The 17,364-nt window shown below is 64.0% G+C and overlaps 1 protein-coding gene across 1 annotated transcript; it reads left to right on the top strand.

Moving 5' to 3' along the window:
* Positions 1-11,168: 11,168 nt before the first annotated feature.
* On the top strand, positions 11,169-16,995 carry OSGIN1 (oxidative stress induced growth inhibitor 1). The gene is made up of 6 exons (XM_040982028.1): positions 11,169-11,254; positions 13,249-13,351; positions 14,002-14,138; positions 14,537-14,728; positions 14,912-15,003; positions 15,927-16,995. The coding sequence occupies exons 2-6, from the start codon at positions 13,285-13,287 to the stop codon at positions 16,873-16,875; spliced, it is 1,437 nt and encodes a 478-aa protein (XP_040837962.1). The 5' UTR covers positions 11,169-11,254; positions 13,249-13,284; the 3' UTR covers positions 16,876-16,995.
* The last annotated feature ends 369 nt before the right edge of the window (positions 16,996-17,364 follow it).

The raw sequence follows: 17,364 nt of genomic DNA, 5'->3' as shown, positions 1-17,364 counted from the left end.
ACTCATGGGAGCCAGGCTTTTGCTTTTTTTAGTTTAAAGTGTCTGTCTGTGTTCCAAGTGAGGATTTTGTTCATCAGAAGCCTCTATGCTGCAAGGCAGGCGGGGGGCACTTCCCGGCTTCGGGGAGCTTCCGTCTTGCGCCCTCCCCTCATGCCTCCTGCTCCTAGGCTGCCCCTTCTGACGCTCTGCCCATCCATCCTGGGCCGCCTGGCCTGGACACTCCCGTGAGAGGGTGCAGGTGACAGGTGTTCTGGCTGTAGTTAAGGGGATCAGGGACTGGACCCTGGCCAGTGAGCCCCTGCCCAGTGCTGGCCCCCTAGTGCAGTGAGGGGTCTCCAGCCATAGGGATGGTCCCACCGGAGCCACCCACAGCCCCCTGTCATCAGAGGGAGCATCCAGGTCAGTGTGGCCCAGGAAGGGGCCTGGTCACACTAAGAGGTCAACTCATGACCCTATGGACAAAGCGCTCCATTCAGCCAGTGTTTGCCGAGCCACCTATCAGGTACAGGGGCTGGGGCTTGGCCCCCCACTCCCAGAGCTCACAGGGTCTCTGGCAAGTGCCAGGAGGCAGCTGCAGCCCTCACAGCCCCCCTTGGGCTTTCGGGGGCCACTGAGGAGCCCAGGCCCTGTCTGCCTGGAGACGTGGGGTCCTGCAGGAAGAAGGCCGCCTTAGCCCAGGGTCCCCAGCTCGAGCACGCCATCCGTTCACCTGCAGGCTCCCACAGCTGCCGCCACTCCTCCTGTCTGCTTCTGTCTGGCTCTGCCTCCTCGCTCATACCCCAGGTGCAGCTCATTCCCCGGGCGCACGAGCGCTGGCCGGGGCTTAACAGGCCACAGGTGGTGCTGCTGGGCTGCCCACGAAGGCCTCTCCCAGCCGCCCGCTAGCTCACCAGGGCCACGTGTTGCCTTCCCTGTTTTCTGGGTGCCGTAGCTGCTCTGCCAGAGCCCCAACAGAAAAGGGGGCGACCTGAGCTTCCCCAGTGGCCCCAGGCAGAACTTTGTGATGCAACAAACAGGCCAGCCTGGGCTCCTGTCCCCTGGCCTCCCTGTCACCACGTCCTGGGGGGTGTCCCCCGGGAGAGGGCCAGCTCCACTGTGCGTGCTGCTCCTCCCAGGCCCCCGGGTGTCCCTCCACCTCTGCGCGCAGCCTGCTCATTGCCAGGTAAGCGGGTCCACGGCAGGGGAGCTGTGGGGTCTGCCTCCGGGCCGGGGGACTGAAGGGTGGTGGCCGGGCCCCTGGGCCAGGGCATGTGAGCGTGGAGGGCCACGGCCTTCCAGGGACCCATCCCTGGCCTTAGGAAATGACTGTGGCCCTGGGTCTTGCTGGCGGTGAAATGGGCCCTCTGGTCCCTCCTGCTGGGGGGGGGGGCTGGAGGGAGAAGTGGTGCTTGAGTAGAAGCCCCCCACTCCCCATGTGAAGAACACAGCCATTTCCCACCATAGAACTGACCGCTGCTTACGCTCCCCTGCCCACCCCACATCTCCCCCAGTCCCTTTGCCCCAGTAGGGAGGCAGGCAGGCAGCCACACCCCGGTCTGTCCAAGTGTGAGCCCTGACGGTTCCACACCTACTCAGCGTCCGGGAACCCGGGGGAGGACTGTGGGTCCGGGAGGGCTGAGGACCATCCCAGCCTTTCCTAATTGCTCCAGCAATAGTCCCTGGGCCCTCACTGGGCCGTCACACGTCACAGCCATACCCCCTATGTCCAGCTCACCGATTTCAGGCTCTCACAGGCACTGCTGCCCTGTCACATACCTCGGGTCTCTCTTGACCATTCCCTGGTCCCTGGCAGCCGTGAGTCCCATGGGGGAGGGACCTGAATGTCTCAGAGAGCCAGCCAGTGCAGCCAGAAGAGGCATCCAGAACCCACAGTGCCCGTGGCCCTGTACCCAGCCCTGCCCCTCCCCTAGTGCTCCATTCCTGTGGCCCAACCCCTGGGTTGCTGCCTTGCCCAGGGCTCCCGCTGAGCTCTTGTGAAGCTGGGAACAGCTGCTGTGTTGATGGGGTCCTGTGTGGCATCCAGCGTGTACACGCCACGGGTGCCCACCAGGTGGTGAGCGCCTGCATCTCCAGCACGCCCTGGCCCTCTGTGCCGGGTGCTCTTGCCCTCCTCTGCTTGCCGATGAGGCGTGGCGGAGATTACGGGCCACGAGGAAAAGCCGTCCCTCCTGTTTGGCTGTGTTGGGGACACACACATGCACCCTAAGATAGCCACCTCCAACTCCCTTGTTCACTCTTTGATGGGATTGTTGAGTCACCTGCAGGTTCTGTTTAGTCTTGGGGTGCCCACACCCCGGTTTCTGTGATGTCAGCCCTAGCTTCTGTTCCCGCCAGCACTGTGCCTTCTCCCCAGGACCACACTCTTGGTTTTGAAACTTGGCTTGATGTGGCCCAGAAGTGACCCCTTGTCCTTCCTGCCTGTGGCCGTTCTTCTTGGGGACCCCCACGTGCATCCGAGCTCTGGGTTTGACAGGGTAAGCGATGTTGGACAAACCACCCGATCCGGCCTTGCCGAGCCAGCTGCGGGCAGGGCTGGACGCACCATCTACACTTAACTGATGATCGCGTCTGACGTAAACATGGAGAGAATCTCCCAGCGCTGCAGGAGACAGGGGTCCCGGTGACACCCAGGATGGGTCCCGGGAGCAGTTGGAAGCCAGAATCGAACTCTGGACTTGGCCCTCAGCCCCACCCATTTCGGCAGGATGTCCTTTGAAAGGTGACTGCCTCGGCGTCCTCTGCGCTGGAGCTCCCAGGGGCAGCTCTGGGCCTGGGTGCTGAGTCACGCGGTGATAGGACAGGCAGTACGGGGCCATCTGAGGGCAAGTGCTTCCTAAAGGTCCCCACTGGCCGGCTACTGCAGTCACCTCCCACCACTGTCCCCTCCGTAAGGCCTGGCCACATGTGGCTACCACCTCAGCTCTGGTTCACAGCTAACCCCCACATCTTTCTGCTCCTGGGTTTTCTCATCCCCAGGGACTCTGCCCCTGGCAGATACCCAGAGCAGGATGCCCAGCTCAGAGGGCCACGCCCATGTCCCTTTGTCCCCTGGATGCACCACCTAGGCCGGGCCCACAGCTGGGCGGGACTGCCTGGAACCCCCTCACCACCGCCCACTGTAGTTAATCCCTGAGAGAGGCCTGTGGCACAGCCCAAGCCGGCTGCTTAAAGCGACAGAAACTGCCATTCTCATGGGAGCCAGAGGCCTGGGGAGCGGGGGGTGGGCTCTGTCAGTTCCTGGTGGCCTCAGGCTCCTGACTCATTCCGTTCCTGGTGTCTCCCTGAGTCTCACGAGGACACACTTGTCTTAGGGGTCAGACCAGACCAAGGCCCTTCACCTATGATACCTGCAAAGGCCTTCCCAGTAAGGCCCACTCTGTCCCTGGTGCCCGGGGTTAAGACATGCCTGGGGACAACCAGGGGCCAGCTGGCCCAGGCCACAGTTTCCTGGGTCTGTCTCCTCTTGGATAAGCTTAGTGCGCCAGCACAGGGGGCTGGATCACCAAGCCCCTCGCTCCTTAGATGGGGAAAGAATAAGCATCTAGAATACCTCCCACCCCCACCCCTGGACAGCCTGGAATAGAATGAAGAACAGGAGACATGGACAGTGGCATATGCTGGGTGCTCCCAAGCCTGTGGGCTGTTGGGGGCCCCAGCACCCCAGGGTCTCTGAGCTGTCTCAGCCTTGCTGGCACTAGCCTTGCCTTCCCCACACAGCCATGGGGAGTCCTCCAAGAGTGCCCACAGGAGCTCATCCCTGCTCTCCCTGCCCCAGCCCTGCACCCCCAGGGCTAGTGACTACCTCATCCTTACCACCTTGTGGGGTCCCACCCTCCCACACCTCTGCCTGCCCTGCTCCCCTCTCCAGGGGCGCCCCCGGCCTTGTCCCTGGGCTCAGGCTCACTAGCTGCCCCTTCCCCCACCCTCAGACCCCATGTTCCCGGCAGTGGGGCACAGAGGACACGTTTGAGGGTCAGAGGTATCCAACACAGTTCCAAGGTCGATAAACAAGCCCAGCCAGGGTCACCTGTCTTCTAACCTCGACTCTCCCTGGCCTCCCACGGGGAAAACCGCTGGCCACCCCTGGGGAGTCAAGGGCGGTCCTCACGCTGTTTCCTAGGGAGCAGAAGGGCAGGGAAGAGAGGGCGCCCAGGAGGCCGTGACTCTGGCTGTCTCTTGCGTAAGGAGAGCTGGCAGGCAGCAGCCAGAGCCCCTCCTATTCGCCTGCCATCCTGTGTGGCCGCCTGGGGCAAGAATGTTTTGGGGAACAACAAGTGCAGACCTTGAGGCGGGAGTGAATCGAGCAGGGAGCAGCCCAGGAGGCAGCAAGGGGAGGCCGTCTGAGGGCCATCTGAGGAGAGGTCCCTACCCCTTAGGGGGCTCAGCACCATCAGTCCCACCCAGGATACACTCACAGCTGGAACTGAAGGGTGGGGGTGAGTGAGGAGCAGCCGGGGTGGGAGGAGTGCCTCAGGAGGAGCAGCCACTGGCGCCCAGGTGGGAGCACCCAGCCCCGTGCCCAGAGGTGTGGCACCCAGCCGCACCTTCCTCTGCCCGTTGCTATTTGCCTCAAGCCAGCAGGTGGGGCAGGACTCGAGCCCCACCAGGGCTTAGCTCTAGCTGCTGAGTGCCAGGGCTGGCAGGCTCCAGGCTCCTCAGACTGCCTGGCACTCGCCACCCTCGTATGGGGCTAGGTTGGCCCATCAGCAGGCACAGTCAGGTCCGGGCAGGCACCGGAGGCTTGCATGAGTGAGACCTGGCTGCAAGAGGGGCCGCCTGGCATCTGGGGTTGGAGGGAGGGACTACAGGCCATCTGCTCCAGCTCCTCCCCCCAGCAGTGGGGATGCCTGCCTGCAGGGTGAAACTCAAGGGGCTAAGGACAGAACAGCAGCAGGCCGAGCCTGTCTGCCCTCTTCCTCCTGGGAGCCCTCACCCTCCAATCAGGGCAGGCCCGTGGCAGCCCAGACTCTTCCTTAAGGGCGGTGGGGGCAAGGGGAGGGGATGGGGCACCCACCCTAGACGCTGTCCCGTGAGCAGACACCTACTAGCTTGGAGCAGAAGCTACGGGCCAGCCAGGGGAAGCAGTGTGGCTGGGAAGTGGCTTGAGATTTCCGGGGCAGAGGCTTATCGCTACCTCACCCTCCACTCACCCTGTCAGCCGGAAGGGAAGATGGGGGTCTCAAAGTTCAGTGGGCGGAGCTTCGTGCTGGTAAAGGTCCCAGGGTGTGGAGCCTGGCCAACCTGCCCAAGGGAAGCCGCCTCCCTTCGCCCGCCATGACCCCTTTGTTGCCGGAAGGGCGCTGTGGTTTTTTCCTCTGGTAGTGGAAACAGGTGATATGCCCTCGCTCCAGCCGTGGCCTTCAACTCGGCAGGACTGCTGGGCCCAGGTGCACTCCACATCACACGTCTTTGGCCCTGAGTGTGGCACCCTCTCTGGGCACCCCGTGGGGAGGCCTGCTGTATCCTGGAGGATCTGGGTCCCGGTGCGTGTCTTCTCCCCACACAATGGTAACTGCACCCCGGGTCTCACCCCGTCCCCTCCCCCGAGTGGCCACACGTACGTGGAGGCCCACGGCCCTCACACAGCTGTAGTGGCGTAGTCATAGCACCTCCACCCCTCCCCTTCCCAGGCCAGGACCAGCACCAGCCACATAAGCAGCTGCTCTGAGACCCACGTGCCCGCAGGTGGTAGGGGTCTCATCCATGCAGCAACAGGCAGCCCCATCCCAACCGTGTCCACCTCCCGCTCACCTTGTGCCTCATGTCTGCCGCTGGGCTGCCCTAACCACAGTGTGCTCGGTCACTACAGAGAACTTGTACGTGAGCTGAGGCTCAGCGGGTAAGGAAGATGCTAGGGCCAATGGTGAGAGGAGGAAGGAGATGTGATGAAGACAGCAGTGATGAAGACACTGGTGTTGCCATGGGTACCGTTCTTCGGGAGGACTCTGCCCTTGCAGGAGGGAGGTGAGGAGAGGGCAGAGGCCCAGGCCACAGATGGGCATCTTTCCTGCACACTCACTCCCTGGAGGTAACAGGCAGGGAGAAGGCGGCTGCTGCACACACAAGCTCAGTCCCGCACCGAGCCCCTGCCCGCTCATGGCCCGCACGGGAGCTGTCCTCACTCAGAGGCCTTGGGGGGCTTCCAAGGGAAGCCACCTCACTGGCAGTGCCACACCTTAGAATGCGCTCTGCTGTGCCACAGCCTCATCCACTGCACCTGTACTTGGTTTAGGCTAGACGCCGCCATTTGGCTGGCCCTTCTCCTGGGCAGGGGCCTCAGAGGCTAGCACTTGGGGGAAGCCAAGCACCCAGAACGTCCGTAGGCTCCTAAGGGCATGCTCGCTGATCTGAAGAGCAGACAGCCTCCGTGCAGGGAGGGAAGCAGTGCAGGGCCTCCAGCAGGTGCAGGTGACCACCTGCTGGGAGCCTCGAGGTGGGGTGCCACGCTGTAGCCCTGGGGGACAGTCAGGAGGCAGGGCAGGGTGTGACTAGCTGTTTGCCAGGGTCTGGTGGTGTGTGAGCTTCCGTGGCCCAGGACCCCCCCTGCTTCCCACATGCCCAGGGGCCCGGGGAGTCTTCGTGGGCCTCGTAGCTGCTCTGGCCCAGTGCTCACCCCTGCAAAGGCGTGGAGGCTCAGCAGACAGCCGGGCAGGTCGTTGACCCACCTGGCCCAGGAGGCGGGGCCCGGAGTGTGTAAACCAGATAAGGGCAGCAAACAGGGCTTTGTTTTGAGGAGCAGAGTTAAAGGAAAACAGCCACAGCCCCCAGCTGCCTGGGCCTGTCTGCCCAGCGACCTTGGACTAGAACCGGTTGCTCATGGGCCCAGGGAGGGCCTGTGCACTCAGCTGTGGGCCTGGCCAGGGAACCTGGAGTCCACACACCTCCTCAGACTGCTGAGCGACCTCAGGTCCCCATGCACACTCACCCTCAGAGCCGCTGTGGCAACTGAGGGATGGCTGGGAACTGGCAGTGCCCTCGGGGTCTGTGCCAAGCAGATGGGGCAGCAATGGGGGTGGGTAGCCCCAGAGACTGCTAGCTCTGCTGCGGCCAGCACAGGGTCGCCCGACGGCAGCTCTGTGCTGCCTTGCCCAGGGCTGACCAGGAGACTGGGGACCCCAAGGAGTGAAAGCAGCGGGCTGCACCCAACCCAGAACCGCCACAAGTGGCCCAGGAACACACTTTTCTGCTGAATTTCCAGGTGCTATGTGAACCATGGGCCTGCAGGGTTGCACTTGGAGAACTGGCATTGTGGAGAACCACAATGCCACAGCCGCCCTGATGGTCCATCCTCCTCCTCCTCCCCGTGCCCACCTCTTCCCGCCACTACTGCGTCAGTCCCACGGCTCCTCCAACCACGGGGTGGTCAGCATGGGCCCAGGGGTCTTACCACTGCCCATGCTGCTGCCGGGTCTGACACCGTGGAAATCACATACCGGATGGCAGCCGGTCCTGCTGGAGGCTCTCGCCTTGGGACGCCACTGTGGGCTTGGCGTGGCTTTGCCTAGACACATGAGACGGAAGACCATGGGGTAGACAGTGTGCCCCACTCCACGCAAGCCCAACACCAACGCTGTGAGATGAGAGTCAGAGAGACTGCTCAGCCCTCTGCTGGGCCTGGCGCCCACTGCTTCCTATGAAGTCCCCTGCTGGGTCACCTGCTGGCCTCTTAATGATGCAGCTATGTATCTGAAAGAGTTACAGAGACAGGGAGAGAGGAGCTCTTCCCTTCCCCCAGTCACTCCCCAGAGGGCTGCAGCTGGGCCCCAACAAGGCCAGGAGCACTTGGGCCTGCATCTGTTGCTTTCCAAGGCACTTCAGCAGGGAGCTGGATTGAAGTTGAATAGCCGGGACTTGAACCAGTGTTCAGATGGGCTGCCAGTGTCTCAGGCGGCAGCTTAACCCTCTGCTCACAGCACTGGCCCTAAGACACCTCCCTTTGGAGTTGGTGACTGGGGGAGACAGGCTGGAAGGGTAGTTGTCCATTCCGAGGGAGACAGTGTATTTTAACATCTCCCCGCGGGGTGGCAGTGTGTAGCAGGGATGAGAGGCACTGCTGGACGCCAGTCATCTTCCTCCTACCTGACAAAGCTCAGAGAGGTTAAGTCACCTGCTCCAAGGCACACAGCCGAGAGTGGTGGAGCCTGAATCCTAACGTGTGTGAGCCTGCACAGGGCACAGCACTGACACACACAGGCTGGGCTCTGGGGCTCCACACACACTCTGCCCTCACCACTTCCCAAGAGGGGCCGGTGTGATAGCAGAGAAAGCATCCCAGCCCGGTGCCACGTTGAGTCCCAGCTGCTCCACTTCCTGTCCAGCTCCCTGCTTGTGCATGGGGAGTGCCTGGGAGACCTGGATGAAGTTCCTGGCTCCTAGCTGTTGCAATCATTTGGGAAGTGAACCAGGAGAACAAAGATCTTTCCCTCTTTCTGTGTGTAATTCTGCCCTTCAAATAAATAAACACTAACAGTTTTGCAAGAAGAAAGGGAAGGACTAGGGAAGCATGGGGGCCTCCCCCAGCCTCCTGACCCCCCTCAACTCCCCGTGTGGCAATCCCAGAGCTGCCCGCTGGGGTCCCAGGGCCTGGCCCACACCCATACTGAGGGTCTGCCGCTGTAGGCCCTGCCAGGCCCCCAGAGTTCTTGTGTAAACAGGAGCTGTTGACATGGCCTGCCCGCCCCAGGGCTGCTGGCAGAATCGATGAGCCAGCTTGGTGTGGGCGAGCTGGCCCACAAGCAGTGTGGCCCTCTGGGCAAATATTAGTCCTTATGTTGTGTGTGAGATGGGCCTGGGCTCCTCCTGGGCACGCTGGGTCAAGGCTGGGCTGTCGCCTTCCTTAGCCTGAGACAGGCCCCTCCGGGGGACAGGGGCGAAGCCCCCAGCAGGTACTTTGGGAGGACAGTGGGGGTTCTCGCCAGTGAGGGGACTCCCCTCCGGCTTCCAGTTCCACAGCAGCCAGCAGGGGTGCCCCAGGAGGCCAGGAAAGGGGAGCCCCACGAAAGGGGAGGCAGGCACAGGAGGCTGCTGGTTTGAGCTCCAGTGCCAGTGCAGCCCCCTTCCCTCAGTCCAACCCACTCCAGGCTGGCAGCCCGGTGTACAGATGAGGAAACTGAGGCAAGGAGGAAGCTGTGTGGCTGCTGGCCTGACGGGCCTTCTGGAACACGCAGGGGCTTCTGGCATGGACCTGAGGGGGTGGGCGGGGGAGTTGCAGCAGCTGAGGCCAAGGTTGCTTGGCGCAGGGGAGCTGAGGTGAGAGCAATGTGCCATGCAGTGTGCTGGGAGCTTGGTTCCTGGCGTGCTAACACGTGGAAATGACCCAGGACTGTTCATGTCAGCTTCGTGCCGCCTCGCCGCACCCTGGGGTGCATGCTGTCGGAGGGCTGGGGCTTCCCACGCGGGAACATGAGGGTCACGTCAATGGTGACCACTTAGCCAAGGAAGTCTACATAGCTGCCCGCTCTGCTTGTCGGCAGCCAGAGCGGGGTCAGGGCCATGGGCGGGCGGCGTGGGCAGGCATGGCAGGAGGCCCAACCCCCTTACCTTGTCCTCAAGCCTGTGAGCTGACCCTGCCTGGCCCTCTGCCCATCCAAATCCCTGGGAAGCTCAGACCTGGAGCCCAGGGACGAGGAAGTGGGGGGGCAAGCCCCCTAGCCCCCTGACTCCCTGTTTCCAGCTCCAGGAGGGAGGGGTGTGACTCCCACCACCCACGCCAGGCCTGGTGTGGCCGAGGCCACAGGGAGGCCGCCAGCTGGGGGTCACGGCACACACCTGCTGTAGGCTGGCCAAGGAGCAGAGACCCAGACCAGGAGCAGGGTGCTTCCTGCTCCCCGTCCACTCATCACCCCCATGGGCACTGCTGCGAGGACCCCAGGAACACGAAACCAGAAAAATGAGTGCTCGTTTCCTGGGCCCTGAGGGTCAAGAATGATGAGGACAGCAACACATTAGACCAAGCCCGGGCCCTTCCAAGCACAGCAGGGCCTGAGCCCCAGCAGAGGCACAAGCAGAAGCCCTCCTCGGCCCCGCTCCACCCTCCTCACAACTCCTAAAGCCCCAGGGTTCTCCCTCCTGAGCCAGCAGCCCACGCACCCTCACGTGGGCCCGTGCACATGCTGGCTGGGCTGTTTCCCCTGCTCTTCCCCGGGGCCGCGCCACCCTGAGCCACGCAGGGCCTGAACCCCCTGGCACCAGGGGCAAGACCAGGGTGAGAGTTAGGATGAAGCCACCGCAAGATGCTTCAAGGGTCCAGGCACTGGCTTGTCCTTGTGCCATGAAGCGTTCAGAATTCTTGGGCGTTGGAGTGGACACCAGCAAGCCGAGGTGTGTCCCGCAGGCCTCTCAGCTGGGGGACAGCTCAGCAAGTCGTCGCATGGGGTCTTTAAGATTTTAACCTTTTGGATTTCCTAGGAGATTTTTGTCTTTTTGGTTCCTTTGCATTCATCTTAATTTTAAAAAGCAAGCATATCAGATATTGTTTTTTGAGCACTGAGCAGTATGTGTGTTGGAGGGCCTCCTTTAAAGGCCCTGGTGCAGGTGACCCAGAGGCAACAGGGTGCAGGATGGGTGCGGACGCGGACCCCTGCCTCCCTCCTTCCCCCTTGGTGCAGACGGAGCACCCGCTGGGTGCTGTCACTCCTCCAGGTTTCGGCCACACAACAGCAATGGCCAATACCGTGACCTGGCCGGGGCCTGTCACTCGGCCTCCGCCTCGCTCCCCACCCCTTGCAGGAAGCTGTGGCCCAGCTGGCTTTGGGGCCAGGACAAGCTGGTGCCCAAGTGGCAGGGTGCCAAGTGAGCTTCAGCTGGAAGGAGGGAACGGGGATGTTTCCTTTACCTTAAAGGGCCCCCACCCCATAGCACCTGCCACCTCCCCTGGAGAAAAGCTGGGTAGGCTCCCTCGGGGGATTCCAGGTTCTCCTCAAGGACTGGGCTCCGGTGACTAAGTCCTGGAGGAGGCAGCTAGCAGCCCGCGGGGAGGCCACCCACCAGCCCCTGGCCAGCTGCCCCACAGGGGCCCTTTAAGGCTGGCCCTGGGGCACTGCACGCACCCCAGTCCCTGCTGACTCACGCTTATGAAAGTGATTTTCGGGGCCCCGCCCACCGCCCGCCCTCAGGCCGCCTCCCGTGAAAAACCCTCTTCCCGCCCAGGCCGCGCTCACAAATTCCCACAACCTCCCAGGTGCCCCGACTCCCTGGCCCCTGCAGGGCCCGACTAGGCCAGGCTCGCCTGTCCCTCCACGCCCCCGCCCAGCAGGTGAGTGGCCTGGGCAAGGCCGTGGGGGTGGGAGGCGATGGCAGGCCCGGGGCAGGAGTGGCCAGCCCAGCCCAGCTCATCCCACCCAGCGGAGGGTCTGCAGATCCCAGAGCCCTGCAGGAGTCCCGTGGCCCCGGAGTGCCCCGCCACAATTCTCTTGTCGGGGTTCCTTCGCCCTCTTCCGGCCAGTCCTGCCCCTGTCCAGGTGCCCGGGCACCCCAGGTCTCCACAGCTGCTGGCCGCCGTCACCCCAGCACAGCCTGGTGCGCGTGACCATCGCTCCAGGCAGGAAAGGGAGGTGTGGCCAACTGGGCATGCTGCCCAAAGTCCCAAGGCCACTGGGCCCGCAGCCAGAGTAGCTGCTTCCTCCGGGGTGCCTGGACCTCCACCAGGGATGAGATGAGACGGAGGATGGGCTGCGCAGGGACTCCGGGGCTCACAGAGCTGGGCAGAGGGTGGAGGGCCCAGGCTGGCCAGCGCAGGCCCCTCCTCGTCCCGCCCTCCACCCCGGGGCCACACACTCTGTCTAGTGTCGCTGTTACTTGCTGTCCCGCCCAGCAGTGGGCTGCCCCTCTTCCTTCCTCTGTCCCTGGGGATGAGAAAATCCACGTGTCTGGGCATCCCTGGATGGCACAGTTCCCCATCCCTTTCGTGACTCGCTGCCGTGAGATCTAACGCGGCAGCTTCTCTCGACGAGTCTTTGCGTCAAAGACTTCAGCCCGTGGCGGTGACAGCCGGTCAGCCGCCCCCGGCGCAGCCACAGGGCCAGCCTGGGAGGACCCAGCCTGAAGTGCTCAGGGCTCTGCAGTGGCCGGGTGCACAGGAAGTGACTGCTCTTGTCCGGCCCCTGGGTGTTGAGCTCACTGTACAGCATCTGGAAGGTCCCTTCCTGCAGGGGGACGAGGCTGTCCTCTCGCAGCCAGGACACGGGACTGGCAGCTGCTCCCCAGCTTCCCACAGTCACAGTGTGTTTATCCAGACCCAGGCACCCTGTGGAAGGAGCCACTGCACTGGGGCGTGGGGCACAGAGCAGACAGGAAAGCTGAGGCAAACACCCCACCAGACGAAAAGGGCCCTGAGAAGCTCTCCAGGCCTCCGTTGTCCCCATCTGCGATATGGTCGTGATCAGCAGGGACTCGGAATGGCCCCAGTGCACAGTGTTTGAAGCGAGCCTGGTGCCTGGCCCACCCCACGGGGTGCTGGGCTCTCAGCCGTGGGTGGCCACTGCCCCTTCCACAGTCACCATCGCAGGTGGGCCCCCCAGCTCTGCCCAGCTAGACAGCAATAGGCTCTGCAGGAACTGGGCTTAGCAGGCTGTCGGGGAGAGAGGCAGAGAGCTCAGATGCTGGGAGCCCCACAGCCTGCCTCCCTCTGCCCGGAGGCATCCCCTGCTAGGCTGGCTCCCTGGCCACCCACTCGCAGTGTCTGCGGTAGGGCCATGTCCCCGCCACTGCACACAGTGGGGAAGGCACAGCTGGCCTAGGAGGCTTTGTCGGGGTGGGTGGGGGGAGGGCAGCACGTCAGACTCTCACTTTCCCAAATCCAAGCACTCAGACAAATCCTGCATCTGGGTCTGGGATCCCAGGCCCAGGCACTCGGTAGAGCAGGTCCTGTGTTCCTACAAGCCCCAGGGAGACATGAGAAAAGCCAGGGCATAGGCATTGAGCACGTAGTAAGTGCCAGCTTCCCCTGCCCACCCATCCCGCAGGCACCATGCACACTGCTTCAGGGGCCCTGGGACCACCAAGTTGCTCCAGGCCACCGAGGGTGTGTGGGAGTCTATTGGGTCCCTCTGGGCAATTTGGGCCTGTGGCCACCAGAGGGCGCCAGTACACCAGAGACGGCAGGGACAACCTGGCGTGACGTCCGGTCCTAGCCAGTCACCAGCTTCCAAAGTTTGCCCAAGTCCCCCAGGGGCAAGGGAGCCAGGGGTGGCCGCACAGGACCTGGGAGATGACCTGACCAGGCCCCGTCTCTCCTCTGCCCCCCACCAGGTCAGCAGCCAGTCGTAAGTCTCACCAGCTGCAGCCATGAGCTCCTCTGTGCAGGACCGTCTCAGAAGCAGCAGCGCCGAGCCCCTCCCAGTGGTCATTATCGGTGAGTGTCCCCCGAGCCCCTCGCACCCCGCGTCCCCTGGCCTGGGTCAGCCGCCTGGCAGTTGTCGCCTTGGTTACTGCATGGCCAGAGCCATGGCTGTTGCTGAATGCCCTGGGGTGGGGGTGTGGCACAGACACATCACACAGCACAGTGCCTGGGGCCCTGTCCCAGCTCCCTTCCACGTCGTCCTCCTGTGTACACACAGCCCAGCAGGCAGAGGCCCAAGGACTTGAGCCATCCTCCATTGCTTTCCCAGGCCATAAGCAGGCAGCGGATCAGAAGTAGAGCAGCCAGGACTAGAACCAGTGCCCACATGGGGGTGCAGGCTATCCTATGGCACTAGTCCCCTAAATGTTACTTTCTAGAAATGAAATTTCTAGAAGCAGAAACAGAATCGTGCCGAGGTGGTCCAGGGAGGAGGGCTGTCCTAAGCCTGCGCCAGGAACCCCAACTGTGGCCCATGGTGCCCTCCCAGGTCTGTAGGGATGGGGACAGATGTCCTGGCATGCGGGTGACGTGTCCTCTCCACCCCTCATGGCACGAGGAGGCGGCGGCCGTCCCCCAGGGCCACAGCTGTCAGCCCAGGAGGGTGACAGCAGCTGGACTGGCGTGGCTTCTGGTGCCAGGTTTGAGCCTTGCTCTCTTCACAGGCAACGGCCCCTCGGGCATCTGCCTGTCCTACCTGCTCTCGGGCCACACGCCCTACGTGAGGCCGGACGCTGTGCACCCACACCCACTGCTGCAGAGGAAGCTCGCAGAAGCACCCGGGGTCTCCATCCTGGACCAGGTGGGCGGGGCCGTGCCTCTTCTCGTGGTCTCATGGTGGGGGGGTGGGCTAGCCAGGGCCACCGGGTGCATGCGCAGGATCTTCCTGGACACCTCAGCCCCACCCCAGGGCCCATGAAGCCCCTGCACTCCCTCACCTGCCTTGCTCCCTGTGGGCACCCCTCCGGGCAGTGCCCCCGTCTCTCCTGAGCCTGAGCCTGGGCTGCCTGCACCAGTGTTTTCCGGACACCTGCCAGGGAGCAGCGGTTCCTCCATGGAACATACAGGGAAATCTACTCCCACTCCTCCCACTTGAAAGACCGACGCACAGCTCCTGGCCGCTGCACGCCCCTCGCCCGGGGTCCTAGAGAGACCCCAGCCCCAAGGCGAGAGCTCACCTGCACACGTCACCTCCCGCAGGACCTGGACTACTTGTCTGAGGGTCTGGAAGGCCGCTGTGAGAGCCCCGTGGCCCTGCTCTTCGACGCCCTCCTGCGCCCAGACACCGACATCGGGGCCAACATGGAGTCCGTGCTCACCTGGAAGCGGGAGAAGCAGCGGGCTGTGCCCCACCTAGTCCTGGGCCGCAACCTCCCAGGTGGAGCCTGGCACGTGAGTGGCGGGCCAGGGGTGGGGCCGAGGCCTCCGTGTTCTTCCCCGCATCCGACTCCTGCACACCCTCATCCTCCCTCACCCACCTCAGGGCCTGCTCCTTCCCGCTTTGCACCCTGCGGCCCCCGAGGGGGTGGACTTGGGTTGGAGAGCTCACGGCCAATGACGCCCTTTTGTGTGCAGTCCATCGAGGGCTCCATGGTGACCCTGAGCCAGGGCCAGTGGATGGGGCTCCCAGATCTGCAGGTGAAAGACTGGATGCAGAAGAAGCGCAGGTGAGCCAGGACGCCAGGGCTGGACGGGCTGGGCGGGCTGGGCGCAAGGAGCTAGGTGCAAGGGGCTGGGGGCTGGGCGGGCTGGGCGGGCTGGACGGGCTGGGCATAAGGAGCTAGGTGCAAGGGGCTGGGGGCTGGGCGAAGGGCCTTTGCCTCCTTCGCTCTCCAGAGAAGAGAATGAGGCTCCGGTGGGGGTGGACTGGCCAGAGCATGCATGAGCAGAGCTGGACCTGCCACCTCCCTGAGCCCCTGACCATGGTCCCTGTCGCACCCTGGCCTATGAGGAGGGGGTGACACCACGCCCTGTTCTCCCCCCACCCACTGCCAGCTTCCCTGTGCCTGGGTCCCCTCTGCCACTCTCCCTGCTGCCCTGGGACTGAGCGACCCTGACCCACTGCCACATCCCTGCAGCAGCCAGGGCCAGGGCAAAGCCAGGAGCCCACATGCCATGCCCTGGTGCCAGGGACAGCAACCTGGCACAGGCCCCACCCTGCCACCTGGGCATTCCATGGTATGGCCTGCCACACTGCACCAGCACGCACGCCCCACAGGTAAGGCACTCCAGAGAAGTGTGCAGCTCACCAGGTGTGCAGGGCGCGGGCTCAGCGTGGGCACACCCAGCCAGGAGCCCTGACACCCTCCCCATTGTGGGCCTCACCTCCCGTAAGGGCCAGGCCCTCTCCCCTCTAGTGTCAGGCTTACCTCTGTTGGAACCATGACCATCCAGGCCTGCGCCTGAGGCCGCCCCCGACTCCTGCCAGCGGGGCTGCAGCCCTGGGCTTTCTCAGCGGTCACTCGGCTGCCAAGCAGCCAGGTGGGGAGCTGGCCTCGGCGCTGGAGGCAGAGCTGCCATGCAGTCCCAGGACCTGCTCCTGCCCTGGTCACCCCCTCTGACACCAGCCCTTCTCGGTTGCCACTCACAGGGGCCTTCGCAACAGCCGGGCCACAGCTGGGGACATCGCCCACTACTACAAGGACTATGTGACCAAGAAAGGGCTTAGCCGCAACTTTGTGTCAGGTGCCGTGGTGACAGCGGTGCAGTGGGGCGTGTCTGAACCCGGAAGCTCTGGGCTCCCAGACAGCGAGCCCCTCTTCCAGGTGAGCGGCTTCCTCACCTCCCAGGACCAGAGCCGGCGGCCCTTCTCCCTGTGTGCCCGCAATGTGGTGCTGGCCACAGGCACCTTTGACAGTCCTGCACGACTCGGCATCCCTGGGGAGGCCCTGCCCTTTGTGCACCACGAGCTGTCGGCCCTGGAGGCGGCCGTGCGGACTGGCACCGTGGGCCCGGGCTCGGACCCGGTGCTTATCGTGGGAGCGGGGCTGTCGGCAGCGGACGCCGTGCTGCTGGCCCGCCACTACAACATCCCGGTGCTGCACGCCTTCCGGCGGCCAGTGGACGACCCCGGCCTGGTGTTCAACCAGCTGCCCAAAATGCTGTACCCCGAATACCACAAGGTGCACCAGATGATGCGGGAGCAGGCGGCGCTGGCGCCCAGCCCCTATGCTGGCTACTGCAGCCTCCCCGAGCACCAGCTGCTGCTCTTCAAGGCCGGCGGCCAGGCCGTGCTCCAGGATCCACAGGGCGGCCAGGCCGTGTTCGCTGTCTCGCTGGCACTGGTGCTCATCGGCTCGCACCCAGACCTCTCCTTCCTGCCGGGTGCCGGCGCCGCCCTGGCCATGGACCCTGAGCAGCCGCTGAGTGCCAGGAGGAACCCCATCGAGGTGGACCCCTTCACCTATCAGAGCACGCAGCAGGAAGGCCTGTATGCCGTGGGGCCGCTGGCTGGTGACAACTTCGTGCGGTTCGTGCAGGGCGGGGCCCTGGCTGCTGCCAGCTCCCTGATCAAGAAGGAGAGTGGCCGGCCACCCTAGCACCAGGCCCTGCAGCCACCGCCACCGCCGGCCTGGCAGCCAGGCCCTGAAGACAGGGCGCTCAGCACAGCCCTGCTGCCTGTGGGGCCGTCCCCCGGGGCCGGAGAGGCGAGCCGACCTCCTGGGCCTCCTGGGCCTCCTGGGCCTCCTGGGCAGGACCCGGGAAGGAGCAGGAGCCCAGGCTGGCCGCAGCACAGACCAGCGCCTGTGGTGGAAGCAACGCCACAGGCTGGACCTCGACCTGGGATGTGGTGGGGGGTGGATGCTGCCAGCAAGGGGGAGGGACATCGGGGCCAGCCTGGCAGCCAGCTGGGAGGACTCCAGGTCCCCAATAAAACCCTCTACTCCTGCGCCTGAGGACTGTGCCTGGGGAGCGGCTGGGGCAGGGCCGGGAGTGCCCGGCTGGGGGCATTCCTGGAGGGCTGGACTCTGGGGACGAGGCCTGCAGCCTCGAGGGACTGGCAGGTGCTCAGGGAGCGAGCGTGTGGG

Source organism: Ochotona curzoniae, unplaced genomic scaffold, assembly GCF_017591425.1.
Source record: "Ochotona curzoniae isolate NIBS_2020 unplaced genomic scaffold, NIBS_Ocur_1.0 contig_3622, whole genome shotgun sequence".
NCBI classification, from domain to species: domain Eukaryota; kingdom Metazoa; phylum Chordata; class Mammalia; order Lagomorpha; family Ochotonidae; genus Ochotona; species Ochotona curzoniae.
Note: the sequence above shows the minus strand (reverse complement) of the source record. Positions and strands in the feature narration are given on the sequence as shown.

What these genes read in the sequence shown, in the direction of transcription:
- OSGIN1 (XM_040982028.1), top strand. Translation starts at nt 13,285, where the DNA reads ATGAGCTCCTCTGTGCAGGACCGTCTCAGAAGCAGCAGCGCCGAGCCC. An exon ending in CCTCCCAGTGGTCATTATCG is followed by an intron (nt 13,352 to 14,001) that starts GTGAGTGTCCCC and finishes CTCTCTTCACAG; the next exon opens with GCAACGGCCCCTCGGGCATC. An exon ending in TGGATGCAGAAGAAGCGCAG is followed by an intron (nt 15,004 to 15,926) that starts GTGAGCCAGGAC and finishes TGCCACTCACAG; the next exon opens with GGGCCTTCGCAACAGCCGGG.